This window comes from Mobula hypostoma, chromosome 4 (genome assembly GCF_963921235.1).
Source record: "Mobula hypostoma chromosome 4, sMobHyp1.1, whole genome shotgun sequence".
Taxonomy (NCBI): Eukaryota; Metazoa; Chordata; class Chondrichthyes; order Myliobatiformes; family Myliobatidae; genus Mobula; species Mobula hypostoma.
In genome coordinates this window covers 192,101,458-192,119,022 of record NC_086100.1, presented here as the reverse complement: position 1 = coordinate 192,119,022, position 17,565 = coordinate 192,101,458, and the positions used below count along the sequence as shown (strand labels likewise).

At 43.5% G+C, this 17,565-nt stretch overlaps 1 protein-coding gene across 1 annotated transcript in view; it reads right to left on the bottom strand.

Annotated features, from left to right (window-relative positions):
- The window catches only part of LOC134345011 (transcription factor COE3-like), a 496,949-nt gene that overhangs the window by 44,758 nt on the left and 434,626 nt on the right, over positions 1-17,565 (bottom strand). Inside the window, exon 11 of the mRNA XM_063045143.1 lies at positions 14,101-14,189. Within this exon, the coding sequence (XP_062901213.1) occupies positions 14,101-14,189 (89 nt within the window). The remainder of the gene's footprint in view (positions 1-14,100; positions 14,190-17,565) is intronic.

Genomic DNA, 17,565 nt, shown 5'->3' with positions numbered 1-17,565 from the left:
ACACATACTCAATGTTTTGGGAACAGCTCCTTCCGCTCCACCATCAGATTTCTGAACAGTCCGTGAACCCATGAACTGATCAAAGTCGCATGGGTTTATTGAGAAGGGAGCAATCTAACATCGAGCAGTTATATTGATGTTTGGTATGGTGACTCCAATGCACAGGATTGGGTAAAGCTGCAGAGGGTCTGTAAACTCAGCCAGCTCCATCATAGGCACTAGCCTCCCACCATCGAGGTTTCTTCAAAAGGAGATGCCTCAAAAAGGGAGCATCCATCACTGATAGCCCCCACTCCCAGGACGGACCCTCTTCTCATTACTACCATCGGGGAGGAGATACAGGAGCCTGAAGACACCTGAAGATGCTTTCTTTTTGCACTACGTATTTATTTTTTCATATGGATATATATTCATGGTAATTTTTGTATATTTTATGTACTGCACTACACTGCTGCCACAAAACATCAAATTTCATGACATTTTCAGTGATAATAAATCTGATTCAGATTTATCATCATTCAGTGGGTTAATGTATTCACGTCCCTTACTTGTTCTCAGCTGAATTTCTAACCTTCAGGGTGAAGCTGAGTGCAGTGTATGGGTCAGAATTTTCAGTTTTGCCAGAGAACCCTGTAACACAAGATCTCATCCTGTCCATGCCTTGAATGGAGTGCACTGACTTAAAACTTAGAACAGTACAGCACAAGATCAGGCCCTTTGGCCCACAATGTATATGCTGAACACAATGTCAAATTCAACTGACTCTTCTCTGTCTGCACCCAGGCAGGAACAAATGTTTGATGACGATCTCTTCTGTGAAGCTTCTTGGTGTAAATGCAAGTGTTTGTTATTAGAAAGGGGACAATTTCATGTTTTCGAGGAAATCCAGAGCAACACGCACAAAATGCTGGGGGAACTCAGCAGGTCAGACAGCACCTATAAACAGTGTCGCCTGATGCGCAGGAAGGAACAACACTAATAGTTAAATGCCTTGATCCAACATCTGCAGTAACTCCAAGCAACAAATCTCACAGACTGACTCTCCCCGTCAAACTAACCTTGGACAGTTCATCTAACAAGGATGAGTTATAAATCCCCCCCACTAACTCCACTTCCCACTCACTTCCACCCGGCTTCACCCTCACAATGGACTGGAGGAACGTAGTGGGGGAAGAGTGGGACGAGTAACTTCTCCACAGAATAAATCAGCACCGTGTCTACTTCTCAAATTGGGACGTGTCCTTTCCAATGAGTGTCTGTCAAAGAGGAGAGGCAAGGAATTATCCTGTGTTCTGGGTCCCATGAGAGGGAACGAAGGAAAACAGGACCCTATATCCATACTCCCAGCCTCTGCTGATGTAGTTAGCAGCTAACTGAAGCTTCAAGGATCAGAGTTCTACACAATCGACGCTTGGTTGCAAATGGAGAGAGTAAATTTGATTGTTCTGCCGATCCCAAATTGAATTTTGCTGCTGCTGTCTCGTTGATGTGACGGCATGATTCAAATGTGCCCAGGTATTCCCTGAAGGAATCATATGTGGTCACGAGCCTATGTGCATTTACACTGTCAACCCTCTCTCACGTCGTCTCATCTTTGTCAGAAGTGATAAGCAGGAATATTGCAGAACCGTCAGAGGAGATTTTTATTTTTCACTTGACGGTGCATTAGTATGGAAATGCTACTTTATAGTGGAGGGGAAAGGGAATGTGAGAGTAAACTCTCAAGAGAGTAAAGCGCAGAGATAAGCAACAGTGAGGATAGAACCGAAATCAGGGCGTTAGGCTGCAGGAAAATGAGGAGCAAATGAGATAAGAGAGAGGACGGAGTTAAAATGAAAACAAGAAAGGCGAGGGATGCAGAAAAGAAGCAGGACAGAGGGGCAGAGGATCCTGTTGCTGCGATCTGGAGTAGCATTTTAAAAGGCAGAAGAACGGGTTTGAGTGGATAATAAATCAGCTGTCATGGAGCAGCAGAGCAGACTCAGTGGACTGACTGGCCTAATTCTGATCCAGCGTCTCATGCTGGGAGAACTTAGAAGAGCAGGCAGCATTCATGGAGGGAAATAGGCAGCCAATGTTTAGTGTTGAAGCCTTTAATCTCACATCGGCACGATGGCGTAACGGTTAGCACAATGCTTTACAGTACCAGCGGCCCGGGTTCAATTCCCTCTGCTGCCTGTAAGAAGTTTGTGCGTTCTCCCCGTGAGTGCGTGGGTTTCCTCCGAGTGCTCTGGTTTCCTCAGCTAGAGGAACAGCTGGTTGGCATAGGCAAATCCAGGTGGGGTGGGTGGTAGTGATGAGGCTGAGGAATTGAGAGAGCCAGAGGCAGCAGCACAGATAGAGAAAGTGGCAGGGAGAGAGGGACAGCTGGAGAGGAGGGACAGTGAGGTGCCCTCAGTGACAGAAGCAAAGTACCTAATAATGTGACCACTGGGTGTATGTTCACAGTCTTCTGCTGCTGTAGCCCATCCACTTCAAGGTTCAACATGCTGTACTTTCAGCAATGCTCTTCTGGGCATCACTTTTGTAACATGTTGTTATTTGAGTTTCTGTCACCTTCCTGTCAACTTGAACTAGTCTGACCATTCTCCTCTGACCTCTCTCATTAACAAGGCGATTTTGGCCACAGAACTGCCGCTCACTGGATGTTTGTTTTTTTTTGCACCATTCTCTGTAAACTCTAGCGACTGCTGTGCGTGAAAATCCCAGGAGATCAGCAGTTTCTGAGATACTCAAACCACCCCGTCTGGCACCAACAATCTTTCCAAGATAAAAGTCATTTAGATCACACTTCTTCCCTATTCTGATATTTGGTCTGAACAACAACTGAACCTCTTGACCATGTCTGCATGCTTTTATACATTGAGTTACTGCCATGTGATTGGCTGATTAGATATTTGCATTAACAAACAGGTGCATAGGTGTAACACACATCAAAGTTGCTGGTGAACGCAGCAGGCCAAGCAGCATCTGTAGGAAGAGGTGCAGTCGAGGACTGACGAAGGGTCTCGGCCTGAAACGTCGACTGCACCTCTTCCTAGAGATGCTGCTTGGCCTGCTGCATTCACCAGCAACTTTGATGTGTGTTGCTTGAATTTCCAGCATCTGCAGAATTCCTGTTGTTTAGGTGTATAGGTGTACCTAATGAAGTGGCCACTGTGTGTCCAATCACAAGTATTAGGTATTGTAGCCAAAGTTGCAATTTGTTGTCCATCTTCAGTAGCCTTGATGGTCCATTTAGAGCTGAAGAGCCATACAACACAGAAACAGGCCCATCGGTCCATGGACCATTCAGCACCCATTTACACTCGTCCCCATTCCATTCTCCTAACACATGCATCAACTTACCTCTCATATTCTACCACTCACCTACACATGAGAAGAATTTGCACCAACAAATTAACCCCTCAACTTGCACACCTTTGGGATATGGAAGGAAACTGGAACACTGCAGGGATGGGGGGGTGTAGGTGATGGGGGGGAAACCAACGAGATCACAGGGAGAACGTGCAAACTCCACACAGTCAGTCAGCACTGTGGATGAGGCTGGAGCAGTGAGGAAGCAGCTGTACTAGATGTGTCATTATGTCGTCCATGCCTGGTTTGCTCTTTGAGTGGATTGGCTTGATGGACTATTACTTGTTAACCTGTAGGGCCTGAAGTCATATAAAGATCACACTCATTTTAATGGACACCATTAGTGCCGTGAAACCACAAGGTCCATAATACCTTAAGACGATAAGATACAGGAGCAGAATTAGGCCATTTGGCCCATTGAGTCTGCTCTGTCATTTATCATGGCTGATCCATTTCACTCTCAGCCCCAAACTCCTACCTTCTCCCTGCATGCCCTGACTAATCAAGAATCTATCAACATCTGTCTTAAATCGCAGTCCATTGAGTCTGACCCACCATCCACTCATGCCTGCTTCATTTTCAAAGCCAAGAGATTCTACGGATGCTGGAAATCCCGAGCAACACACACAAAATGCTGGAAGGACTCAGCAGGTCAGGCAGCATCTATGGAGAGGAATAAACAGTCGACATTTTGGGTTGAGCCCCTTCTTCAGGACTGGTCTGGTCCTGACCGGAATGGTGGTAGAGGCTGATACCTTAGGATTAGATTGATTTTAGAATAGATTAAAAAGTCAGCACAATATCATGTATTGTACCGTAGTGTTCTATGTTCTATGTCAAAACTTGTCTACTCTCTCTCTAAAGCTTCACTCTCTTCCCATACTGAGGTAACCAGAACCGAACGCGATATTCTAAATATGGTCTAACCAGGGTTTATGGAGCTGCAACGTTACCTCATGGCTCTTGAATTCAATCTCCTGAATAATGAAGGTCAACACACCACACAACTCCTTAACAACCCAATCAATTTTGGTGGCCACTTTGAGGGATGTGTGGATGTGGACCCAAAGATCCCTCTGGTCCTCTGCACTGCTAAGAATCCTGCCATACCTGAGTTTCTTAACTACTTTCTGAACTGACCTGACAAGCTAGAATCAAATGTAGGCTATGATGGGTAAGGGGGGAAGATTTTGTACCTTAAATGCCTTCAGAGATTGTTTTACAATGCCTTGCGTTTAAAGTGAGAGAAGGAAAAGTTTAAGATATTTTCTTAACATATACAGAGAGTGATGGATGCACGGAATGCATTGCCATGTTAACATTGGCAGCAGATACAGACAACAGAAAACAAAACATTACAGCACAGTACAGGCCTTTTGGCCAGTGATATTGTGCTGATCTTTTAACCTACAATAATCTAATTCCCACCTACAGAGCCCTTCACTTTTCTATGATCCATGTGCCTATCCAAGAGTCTCTTAAATGTCCCTCATGTACCTGACTCTATCACAACCCCTGGCAGCATATTCCACATATTCACCGCTCTCTGTGTAAAAACTTGCCTTTGACATGCCCCCTATACTTGGCTCCAATCAATGTAAAATTATGTACCCCAGTAGTTGACATTTTTGCTCTGGGAAACAGCATCTGCCCACTCGATCAATGCCTCTTACCAGTTTGTACACCTCTACCAAGTCACCTCTCATCCCATTTCACTCCAAAGAGAAAAGCCCTAACTCGCTCAACCTCCCTTCATAAGACATGCTCTCTAATCCAGGTAGTATCCTCTGCACCCTCTCTAAAGTTTGTACATCCTTCCTATGATGAGGTGGCCCGATCTGAACACGATATTCCAAGTGTGGTCTAGCCAGGGTTGTATAACACTGTAACATTACCTCATGGCTCTTTAACTCAATATCCAGACTAATGAAGGTCAACACACCATACGCCTTCTTAACAATCCTATCAACTTGTGTGGTACAATTAATCTGTTTAAGAAACTGATGGGAAAGTGCAGGACTGGAAGGATATGGATCATGTACAGGCAGGAGAGAATTATCTTAATTTGGCATTGTGTGCATAGATAAGATGAGCCAAAGGACTTGTACCTCTGTTGTATTGTTCTACGTTTTCTTTTATGTTCCATTACAACATTATTTTCTTGTCACACTACATAGGTAGTGTATATTTAGGTACCTATCCTATCAGATCCAATAACATACCAACTCTGTATGTCATTGTCACAGGAAATGGATTTTTGCCCAGTTTTCCTTACTAACACACGCCCACACCCTCTGAACCTAGTTGCTGTGGAGATCAATTGGAATTGCCCATTCCCCCCACATCTCCTTGCTAACACAGACCTCACAGGCCAATCACCCTGGTCAGAATAAATCTTACAATCCACAGACACACACACACACACACACACACACACACAAACACATGCACACACATGCCACACACGCACATACGCATATACGCATATACAGACATGCGCGCATCCACACATACACCTTACACACACACACACGTACATACACAGACACCTTATACACACACAGAATATTCTGCCTACTGTTCTATAATCCTGATACAGTATTCTATAGGTGTGAACACTTGCTAACTCATCGCCTGCTAATATTATATTAAGAGCTCCTACAATATTAATACAATAATAATGATGTCCCTGAGGAAATGGGATTTCACAGCAAAAACAATTAAGAGCAAAATTGTAAAAATTCATCTGTGACCCCCCCGTCAGAATTTCAATATCAAGCAAAAAGCCAAGAGCTTATTAAAATCCAAGGTACAACAGATAATTAAACAACCTTCAATCTCTTATAGCAATAATATGATGTATTATTTAATAAGTTACATAATATGCCAAGAGGCTGAGTCTCACATTGGATTCAAGCTCCAAAGGAGGAAGGAAAGAAGCAAAAGTGATGAAAGAAGAGCAAAAGAAAGGAGAAGAGAAACAGAGGGATTTAGAAAAGCTTTTCCGTAAACCTCTCAAGATGTATCACAGCCCATGAAGAATTTATCGAAGAGCTGGGGCAGGCAGGTGGGCCATATCTTCTCAAGCTGTATGTTTGATTCATTTCTAACATTTAAGAGAAGTTCAGGTAGGTTCAAGGTTCAAAGTGCATTGATTATCAAAGAATATATACTACGTATAATCGTGAGATTTGTCTCTTTGCAGGCAGCCACAAAACAAGGAAACCCAGTAGAATCCAATTTAAAAAAAGACCTCTGAACATCCAATGTGCAGAGAAAAAAAATGTGCAAACAATAAAAGAAAGCAAATAAAATTCAGTACTGAAGTTCACAAAAGTGAGCCCACAGCCATGAAACCAGTCGTCACTGCTGCCAATCCAGGAGCCTGTTAGTTGCAGGCCACAGCCCAGATTCAGTGCAGAGCTGAGTAAACCTCGTGGACCAGCCAAATAGCAGGTTATTCCTCACTGCTGGACCTGGGACCTGCCAGTTTGATTCAGCCTGAGCCTGGCCTTTCCAACCTGGTCCAGCATTTAAATCAGCCAACCAGTGGATCGTTTCTTGCTCTCGTGCCCGGGCACTAGCACCATCTTAAACCAGAAGAGTGCAGAAGATTTAATAATGTGGACGAGAAGGGTATAGAGACCTATGGTTCACATACAGGCAGATGCGAATCGACAGAAGACCAGGCTGACAGGGACTAGATGGGTTAAAGCCAATGTCTCTGCCGTTGTACTCTATAGTTCTACGACTCTATTTAACATTAACATTAACCTGTTTAGCTATCCACCACACCATGTGTAAAGGAAAACATGCTCCACACACATTGTACTTAAACCCCTCTCACCTTCAGTATTTGCTATTTCTACCCCGGGAGAAAAAATTCTGACTGTCTCCACAATCTACGCCTCTCATAATCTTATAAACTTCCATCAGATATCCCTGCTGCATCTGACGTTCCAGAAAAAACTGGCAGGAGGAGAGAGTGCAGCGCGCCGCGTGTGCGCAGCCCTCCGGTGAAAAATGATATTGTATCTGTTAAATAGGGGTCATGGACAATTCTGATTTGATGGAGACAGACATGAAAGCACAGAGGAACATCTGGAGAAATTTCTGAAACGCCCGTTCGCTGCTGTCGTTACTGCACGATTGTGAATCTTCCGGAGGGAAGGCCTCAAAATCCCTGGCTTTGCCTGCTGTTGGCGACCGAGATTGAGGTCGAATCGCTCGGATAGAGATGGTGCTCAGTACGCTGTGTCGGAGAGCTGATCGGAGGCTCGAAGTTTTCGGACGACTCAGAGTCGGACCGTGGTCGGGCATGGCAGGAAGAGTTTTTCTTCCTTCTCCCGTCTGCAAGAGATGTGGGACTTTCGAGAAACTTTGAACTTTTTACTGTGCTCATGGACTGTTCTTCATCAAGTTATGGTATTGTTGCACTGTTGTAACTATATGTTATAATTGTGTGGTTTTGTTAGTTTTTCAGTCTTGGTCTGTCCTGTGTTTTGTGATATCACACCGGAGGAAATATTGTATCATTTATTAATGCATGCATTACTAAATGACAATAAAAGAGGACTGCGTGCCTTCATAACCTAAAAAAAAAATCCAAATTTGTCCAAACTCTCTTTTTAACTCATATCCTCCAATCCAGGCAGCATCCTGGTGAGCCTCTTCTGAATGCTCTTCAAAGCCTCCACTTCCTTCCTGTAATGGAGTGATCAGATTTACAAGCAATAATCCAAGTGCCGCCAAACCAGAATCGGAATCAGGTTAATATCACTGGCATATGTCGTGAATGTTGTTGTCTCTGTGGTAATAATAACAATAATAGAAAAAACATGAATTACAGTAAGTATATGTATATTACAATGTGTACAGTGTGTGTATGTGTAATATATATACATTAGAGTATATATATTTTAAATATATATATTTATTAAGTACTTATATTAAATAAGTAGTGCAAAAATGGAAATTAAAAAGTAGTGAGTGAGTATTCATAGCTTCAATGTCCATTCAGAAATTTGATGGCAGAGAGGAGGAAGCTGTTCCTGAATCATTGAGTGTGTGTCTTCAGGCTTCTGTACCTCCTGCCTGATGGTAGCAACGAGAACAGGGCATTGCATGGGTGATTGGTGTCCTTAATGATGGACGCCTGCCTTTTTAAGGCATCGTACCTTGAAGATGTCCTGGATACAACAGAGGTTAGTGCCCATGACGGAGCAGACTAGGATTACACCTCTCCACAGCTTACCTCGATCCTGTGCATACTTCCTGACTCTTATTCTCAATGCCCGAACCAATGAAGGCAAGTATACTATATGCCCTCTGTACCAACCTATCTAATGTGTGGCCACCCTCTATCAATAGTTTGGATATGAGGCATGAATGTAATATGAAGAACATAGAACACTACAGCAGAGTACAGGTTCTTTGGCCCATGATGTTGTGCCAACCTGCAAATCTACACTTCCCACTACCGTAGCCCTCCATTTTCTATCACCCATATGCTTTTCTACAAGTTTCTTATAAGTCCCCAATGTATCTGCCTCTACAACCAGCCCTAGCAGAGTGTTCCACACACCCACCAATTTCTATTAAAAAAAACTACTGCTGATATCTTCCCTCCCACCCCCACACTGTACATTTCCCAATCACTTCAAACTTCAATCACTCACCTAATTTTTTTAAGTTTGCTGTTTATGCAAAGGGGAGTGGTAAAGTGAGTTGTGAGAGGCATGCAGAGAGCCTCAAGGAAATATAAGGTTAATCTGGCATTTTCGTCCACAGAACTGCCACTCACTGGATGTTATTCACATCATTTTCTGTAAACTCTAGAGACTGTTGTGGGTGAAAATCCCAGGAGATCAGCAGTTTCTGAGATACTCAAACCACCCCATATGGCACCAACAATCATAAGACCATAAGACTATAAGACAAAGGAGCAGAAGTAGGCCATTCGGCCCATCGAGTCTGCTCCGCCATTTCATCATGAGCTGATCCATTTTATCCTATAAGTCCCATTGCCCCGCCTTCTCACCATAACCTTTGATGCCCTGGCTACTCAGATACCTATCAATCTCTGCCTTAAAGATACCCAATGACTTGGCCTCCACTGCTGCCCGTGGCAACAAAATTCCATAGGTTCACCACCCTCTGACTAAAAAATTTTTTTCGCATTTCTGTTCTGAAAGGGCGCCCTTCAATCCTGAAGTCATGCCCTCTCGTACTAGACTCCCCCATCATGGGAAACAACTTTGCCACATCCACTCTGTCCATGCCTTTTAACATTCGAAATGTTTCTATGAGGTCTCCCCTCATTCTTCTAAACTCCAAGGAATACGGTCCAAGAGCGGACAAACGTTCCTCATATGTTAACCCTCTCATTCCCGGAATCATTCTAGCGAATCTTCTCTGTACCCTCTCCAACGTCAGCACATCCTTTCTTAAATAAGGAGACCAAAACTGCCCACAGTACTCAAAGTGAGGTCTCACCAGCGTCTTATAGAGCCTCAACATCACATCCCTGCTCCTATACTCTATTCCTCTAGAAATGAATGCCAACATTGCATTCGCCTTCTTCACTACCGACTCAACCTGGAGGTTAACTTTAAGGGAATCCTGTACGAGGACTCCCAAGTCCCGTTGCATCTCAGAACTTTGAATTCTTTCCCCATTTAAATAATAGTCTGCCCGTTTATTTTTTCTGCCAAAGTGCATAACCATACACTTTCCAACATTGTACTTCATTTGCCACTTCTCTGCCCATTCTTCCAATCTATCCAAGTCTCTCTGCAGACTCTCCGTTTCCTCAGCACTACCGGCCCCTCCACCTATCTTCGTATCGTCAGCAAACTTAGCCACAAAGCCCTCTATTCCATAATCCAAATCGTTGATGTACAATGTAAAAAGAAGCGGCCCCAACACTGATCCCTGTGGAACACCACTGGTAACCGGCAGCCAACCAGAATAGGATCCCTTTATTCCCACTCTCTGTTTCCTGCCAATCAGCCAACGCTCTATCCACGTATGTAACTTTCCTGTAATTCCATGGGCTCTTATCTTGCTAAGCAGCCTCATGTGTGGCACCTTGTCAAAGGCCTTCTGAAAATCCAAATATACAACATCCACTGTATCTCCCTTGTCTAGCCTACTGGTAATTTCCTCAAAAAATTGTAATAGGTTTGTCAGGCAGGATTTTCCTTTAAGGAATTCATGCTGAGTTCTGCCTATCTTGTCATATGCCTCCAGGTACTCTGTAACTTCATCCTTGACAATCGACTCCAACAACTTCCCAACCACCGACGTCAAGCTAACAGGTCTATAATTTCCTTTTTGCTTCCTTGCTCCCTTCTTAAATAGCGGAGTGACATTTGCAATCTTCCAGTCCTCCAGAACCATGCCAGAATCTATCAATTTTTGAAAGATCATCGCTAATGCCTCTGCAATCTCCACAGCTACTTCCTTCAGAACACGAGGGTGCATTCCATCTGGTCTAGGAGATTTATCGACCTTTAGCCTATTCAGCTTCCTGAGTACTTTCTCTGTCGTAATTGTGACTGCGCACACTTCTCTTGTCTGCCACCCTTGAGTGTCCGGTATCCTGCTGTCTTCCTCAGTGAAGACTGATGCAAAATACTTGTTCAGTTCCTCTGCCATCTCCTCATCTCCCATTGCAATTTCTCCAGTATCATTTTTTATCGATCCTATATCTACTCTCACCTGTCTTTTACTCTTTATATACTTGAAAAAGCTTTTAGTATCCTCTTCGATATTATTTGCTAGTTTCCTTTCATAGTTAATCTTTTCTCTCTTAATGACCTTCTTGGTTTCCTTTTGTAAGGTTTTAAAGACTTCCCAATCCTCTGTCTTCCCACTAATTTTTGCTTCCTTGTATGCCCTCTCCTTAGCTTTAACTTTGGCTTTGACTTCTCTGGTCAACCACGGTTGCATCCTTTTTCCACTCGAAAATTTCTTCTTTTTTGGAATATAGCTGTCTTGCACATCCCTCATTTCTAGCATAAACTCCAGCCACTGCTGCTCTGCCGTCTTTCCCGCCAGTGTCTCTTTCCAGTCAACTTTGGCCAGTTCCTCTCTCATGCCACTGTAGTTTCCTTTACTCCACTGAAACACCGACACATCAGATTTCGTGGTCAAGGTCATTTAGATCACATTTCTTCCTCATACTGATGTTTGGTCTGAACAATAACTGAACCTCTTGACCATGTCTGCATGCTTTTATGTGTTGAGTTGCTGCCACATGATTGGCTGAACAGATACTTTGGATTAACGAGTAGGTGTATAAGTGTACCTCATAAAATGGCCATAGATTAGAGACAGACTAAATCCAGAGAAAACAAGCCAAGTTTGTCCAAACTTTTCTTATAGATAATACTCTCTAATCCAGGCAGCATCCTGGAAAACCACTTCTGTGCCCTTTCCAAAGTCTCCACATCTTTCCTGAATTAAAGCAGATCAGAATGTACATGTATATTGACTTGGAGGAATAAAGAAATGTAAAAGATACATTTGCAGATAATGCAAACCAAATAGAAAAATGCACTTCAGGATGGATATAAATGCTTTACAGAGGGATATTGAGAGCTTAGGTTAGTTTGCAAATGGAGGATAAAGTATATAAAAGTAAGCTTTTTCACTTTGCATGATAAAGTATTAATTTTGAGAGGACTAGATATAAAAGCAAGGATATACTGCTGAGGTTGTTTAAGGCAGTGGTCCCCAACCACTGGGCCACGGACCAGTACCGGGCCGCAAAGCATGTGTTACTGGGCCGCAAGGAACAATACGAGTCAGCTGCACCTTTCCTCATTCCCTGTCACGCACTGTTGAACTTGAACATAGTGTTGCCAACTGTCCCGTATTAGCCGGGACATCCCGTATATTGGGCTAAATTGGTTTGTCCCGTATTTCCCCCGCTAAGGTGCAGCGTTCCTATGAAACCTTTTGTGCCAAAATGGTATGAAGCGAAAAAGCAATTACTATTAATTTATATGGGAAAATTTTTGAGCGTTTCCAGACCCAAAAAATAACTTACCAAATCATACCAAATAACATATAAAACCGAAAATAAATAACACTAACATATGGTAAAAGCAGGAATGATATGATAAGTACACAGCCCATATAAAGTAGAAATAACGTATGTACAGTATAGTCGGGAAGATGAAGGCAAAACCGATTTGTGGGGGAAAAATCAGCACGTACGTGCATGCGCACACAGGTGCCCGCGCAAGGCTTCATGGTCATAGTAGTCTTTCCTGGGGTAAGGTGTCCCGGGATTTGACTGCTACTTTTGTCCCTTATTTGGGAGTGAGAAAGTTGGCAACCCTATCTGTAAAAGACATGTTGAGGTGAGCTTAACCCTACTTGGACACCGCCCCACCCCGGTCGGCCAGTCCGCAAGAATATTGTCAATATTAAACTGGTCCGCCGGGCAAAAAAAGGTTGGGGACCCCTGGTTTAAGGCATTGGTCCAACTGCACTTTGGGTATTCTGAGCAGTTTTGGGCACTATATCTATGAGAAAAGGTGGTGGGGTGGAGACATGTCTACCAAAAGAGATGTATGGTACTCCTTCCCTCCTCTAGCCTCGAGGTCACTCTTGGGCAAGGTGTAGCACCTACTTAGCCCCACAATCAGGGTCATGGGAAGCCATGGGAGCAGGTGGTGTATGGTCATATGAGCAGCTGGAGCACACCACAAGTCTTGGTTATGCGACCACTTACACCAGGCAGACAGTCTCTGAAGAGCATTGATAATGACTGCGGTCATCCGTCTCGTAAAGATACTGCCCAGAAGAAGGTACAGTAGTGGCAAACCACTTCTGCAGAAAAAAATTCCAAGAACAATCATGATCATGCAACAGGGAACACAATGATGATGATCTAAGAAATAATATGCTAGCATTGGAAAGGGTCCAGAAGGAGGTTCACAGGAATAATCCCGGGGCTGAAAGGGTTAATGAATGAGGAGCGTTTGAGGGCTCTGGACCTGTACTTGCTGCAGTTTATGAGAATAAGGAGATATCTAATTGAAACCTAGCGAATACTGAAAGACCTAGGTAGAACAGATATGGAGAGATGTTTTCTGTATAGGGGGAGTCTAGAACCAGAGGTCACAACCTCACAATACAAGGACGTCACTTTAGAACAGAGATGAGGAGGAATTTCTTTAGCAATAGGATGGCAAATCTGTAAAATTCATTGCCACAGATGGCTCGGAGGCCAAGTCATTGGGTATATTTCAAGCGGAAGCTGATAGGTGCTTGATTAGTCAGGTTGTCAATGGTTACAGGGAGAAGGCAGGAGAATGGAGTTGAGAGGGATGATAAATCACCATGAAATGATGAAGCAGACTTGATGGGCTGAATGGTGTAGCTCTGCTCCTGTGTCTTATGGTCCCATGGTGTTATCATTCACAAAGGTACGTTCAAATGAATTGATTAATTTTATCCTCAGTAATGAGCAGACCTGCAGGAAGCAGCCTACAATGAGTCATTAGACTCCAGCACCTTCTTGCAGAAAATATACCACCACTTCTCACTTATGCAACTTTACCCCAACAGTTGCCGATGTTCTCTTCAATCTCCCTATAATTGTACCACCACCCAATCTGTCCTGACTGGCCAATTTATATCCTTATGCCAGGTTTTCTCAGTGACTGATGGTCACTACCTCTTGTGACTTCTGTAAATCTCAGTATTGGTAATAGAGAAAGATCTAACCTTTGGTAATCGTTCGGGGTCTCCAGGGTGCCGTGGGATCACTTTCTGTAACCTCTGGAATCCATAGTCAATGGTGGGTTCATTCAATGCTATAGAATTGGAGAGGAACAAGAAATTACTCAATAGAAAGCAGTAAGCAAATAGCAGGCACTGTCAGGGATGGCAAAACACTGAGTCTTCAACAGGACCACCATAGACAGCGTGATGCCACTTTTTTCTGAACACCTACACAGAATCATGGAGTCATTGAGTCATACGGTGCAGAAACAGGCTATTTGGCCCAACTAGTCCTTTCTGAGCTATTAGATGTGCATCGAATCATCGACATGTAAAGTGAAATGCGTTATTTGTGTCAAATCAAATCAGCGAGGATTGTGCTGGGCAGCCCACAAGTGTTGCCACACTTCCAGCCCCAACATAGCATGCCCACAAGTTGCTAGCCCTAACCCGTAGGTCTTTGGACTGCGGGAGGAAACCGTAGCACCCAGAGGAAACACGTGTGGTCACGGGGAGAAGGTACATACTCTTTATAGGCAATGGCAGGAATTGAACCCTGATTGCAGATCACTGGCACTGTAATAGTATTACGCTAAAAGCCACGCTGTCCTTCTGAGCTAGTCCATTTGCCGGTTTATTTAGTATACTTTTAAGCCATTCCGATCAGGTATCTGTCTAAGTGTCTTTTAAGTGTTGTTATCGTACCTGGTTTTAGAACTTAAGAGCATCTTGTTCTATGTACCCACTACTCTTGTGTGAAAAAATTTCCCCTCAGCTCCCTTCCCCTCTCACCTTAAAGCTATGCCCTCTAACTTTGGGAAAAGACTGCAACCATCCACTTTATCTATGCCTGTAAGGAACTTATAACCCTCTATAAAGTCATTAAGGTTGTCATAGCTGGGGGTGGTGGTAGGGATAAACTCCCACTACGTATTAAATGTTCCCAATGGCCTGGGTCCAAATTGCCTCTGACAACCAAGACCAGCTCCTGGCCTTCATGTATGGCCTAGCTACTAAGCCCAGCAGAGCCATTTGTACTGGCAGGAGAAGGGGCAAAGGTGGGTTACTGGTGCCTTAAAACTAGTCGGTTCAGGCAGACGGGGCTCGTCAGCTGTGACTGGCAGCTTATCTAGAAGGAAAACTCTGATTGCAAACCTCCACTGCTTTGTGGCTATACCCATTAATGGAGAAGGTTTCAGGAGTAAACCACTCCTTGGGAAAAAAACTGTGACCACTGACCTTATCTATGCCCATGATGAATTTATAATGAAGGTGATTCCTTAGCCCCCTATGCTGTGGGGTAAAAAGTCCCAGCGTATCTAGCTTCTCCTGTCCTTGCAATCCTACTAACATCCTCATGTGCACTCTTTTCAGCTTAATGACATTCTTCCTATAGTAAGGTGACCAGAAATGCAAACAATACCCCAAATGTGATGTCGCTAATGACCTGATATAATTGTAACAGCAAGTCCCAAATCCCAAACAGTCTTCCGGGGCGGGGGGATCCTGTGGCATTCAGTAAATGCACTCTTTACACACACACACACACACACACACACACACACACACACACCCGCATACACAAACATTACTTTGTCATTCTGCTGTCGTTGCGCTGAGTGTGTGCATGTCAATGTCTTCCCCCGTATATTCTCATAATGGGTCCTAATCCGAGCAGAAGCGCTGAAGTTGGTATTATGGTGCCTTTCCCACCATACACAGTGGAATATTCCATTTTTTTTAGTAACGGGGATGAATAAATGTGTATATGTTGTTTGTATACTGGGTATATACTTGTGTTTATTTTCTATTGTGATTTTAACTACATTGTGAAGTGTGTCATATACTAATTCATGTGCAGTCTTAAGTGAACTTTTTTGGTAATTAAAGATGGTATGTCCTATTGTTAAAAAAAAAGGCAACTAATTGCCCTCAGTTGGAGAGAGAGATTGGGGCTGCCATGAGTTCACACTGGACAAGTTATAAGTATGGAGCTATTATTGTGTTTTAACATAAGAACATAAGAAATAGGAGCAGGAGTAGGCCATCCGGCCCATCGAGCCTGCCCCACCACTGATCTGTCTGTAAACTCAGCTCTACCTGCCTTTTCCCCATAACCCTTAATTCCCTTACTATGTAAAAACCTATCTAACTGTTTCTTAAATATATTTAGTGAAGAAGCCTCAACTGCTTCCCTGGGCAGAGAATTCCACAGATTCACCACTTTCTGGGAAAAACAGTTTCTTCTCTTCTCTGTCCTAAATCATCTTCCCTGAATTTTGAGGCAACGTCTCCTAGTTCTAGTCCCACCTACCAATGGAAACAACTTTCCTACTTCTATCTTATCTACCCTTTTCAAAATTTTGTATGTTTCTATAGGATCCCCTCTCATTCTTCTGAAATCCAGAGAATATAGTCCCAGGTGACTCAATTTCTCCTAATAGGTTAACCCCTTCATCCCCAGAATCAACCTGGTGAACCACCTCTGCACTGCCTCCAAAGCCAGTATATCCCCCCTCAAGTATGGAGACCAGAACTGCACACAGTACTCCAGGTGCAGCCTCACCAGTACCCTGTATAGTTGCAGCATGACCTCCCTGCTCTTGAATTCAATCCCTCTAGCAATGAAGGCCAACATTCTGGTAGATTTTTTTTGTAAATATTGACAGTTTACTTTTCACTATTTTTGCTAAGTTTTGAGAGTTTGATTTTTGGCACATCTAGTAAACACCCTTGCACTGAAGTGTTCAGTGCCTCCAGCCATTTTTTCATTGGTCATAACCCAGGTATTGACCAAACTCAGTGAGTTGAGCAGCTTCTCTGGGAGAAGTCTCTCCACAGATGCTGCTCGACCTGCTGAATATCTCCAGAAGACTATTCATTGCTCCAGATTTCAGCAACTGCAGTCTCTTTTGTGTCCCGTACTCAGTGCCCTGACTGATAAACACACAAGTATGTCAAATGGCTTCCTTGCCACCCTGTCTACCTGTGGCTCCACTATCAGGGCACAAGTACCTTTACTACCCCTGGTCTCTGTGTTCTACAATCCTCTCCATGGCCCTTCATTTCACGGTGTAAGTCTTTCCCTGGCTTAACGTAGTAAACTGCAACACTTTGCAGTTCTCCAAGTTAAATTCCACCTGTGGCTTTTTGGCCCACTTCCCCAATTGACGTGGATTCCATTGTAATCTTAGGTACTTCTGTTTACTGCCCACTGTATAACAATTTTGCAATCATACATAGACTTGATGAGAGCTTACACAGAGACATTAGAAACAAATTGGTAATTTGGTTAATTACTAATGGATTCAGGTTCACAGAATCTTCATCTGACTTTCTCAATACTTACTGCTTATTTATGGAAAAGAGTACAGTCGACCTTTTGGACTGAAACCCTTTATCAGTCCTGATGAAAATTCTCAGCCCAAAATGTTGACTGTACTCTTTCCCATAGATGCTGCCTGGCCT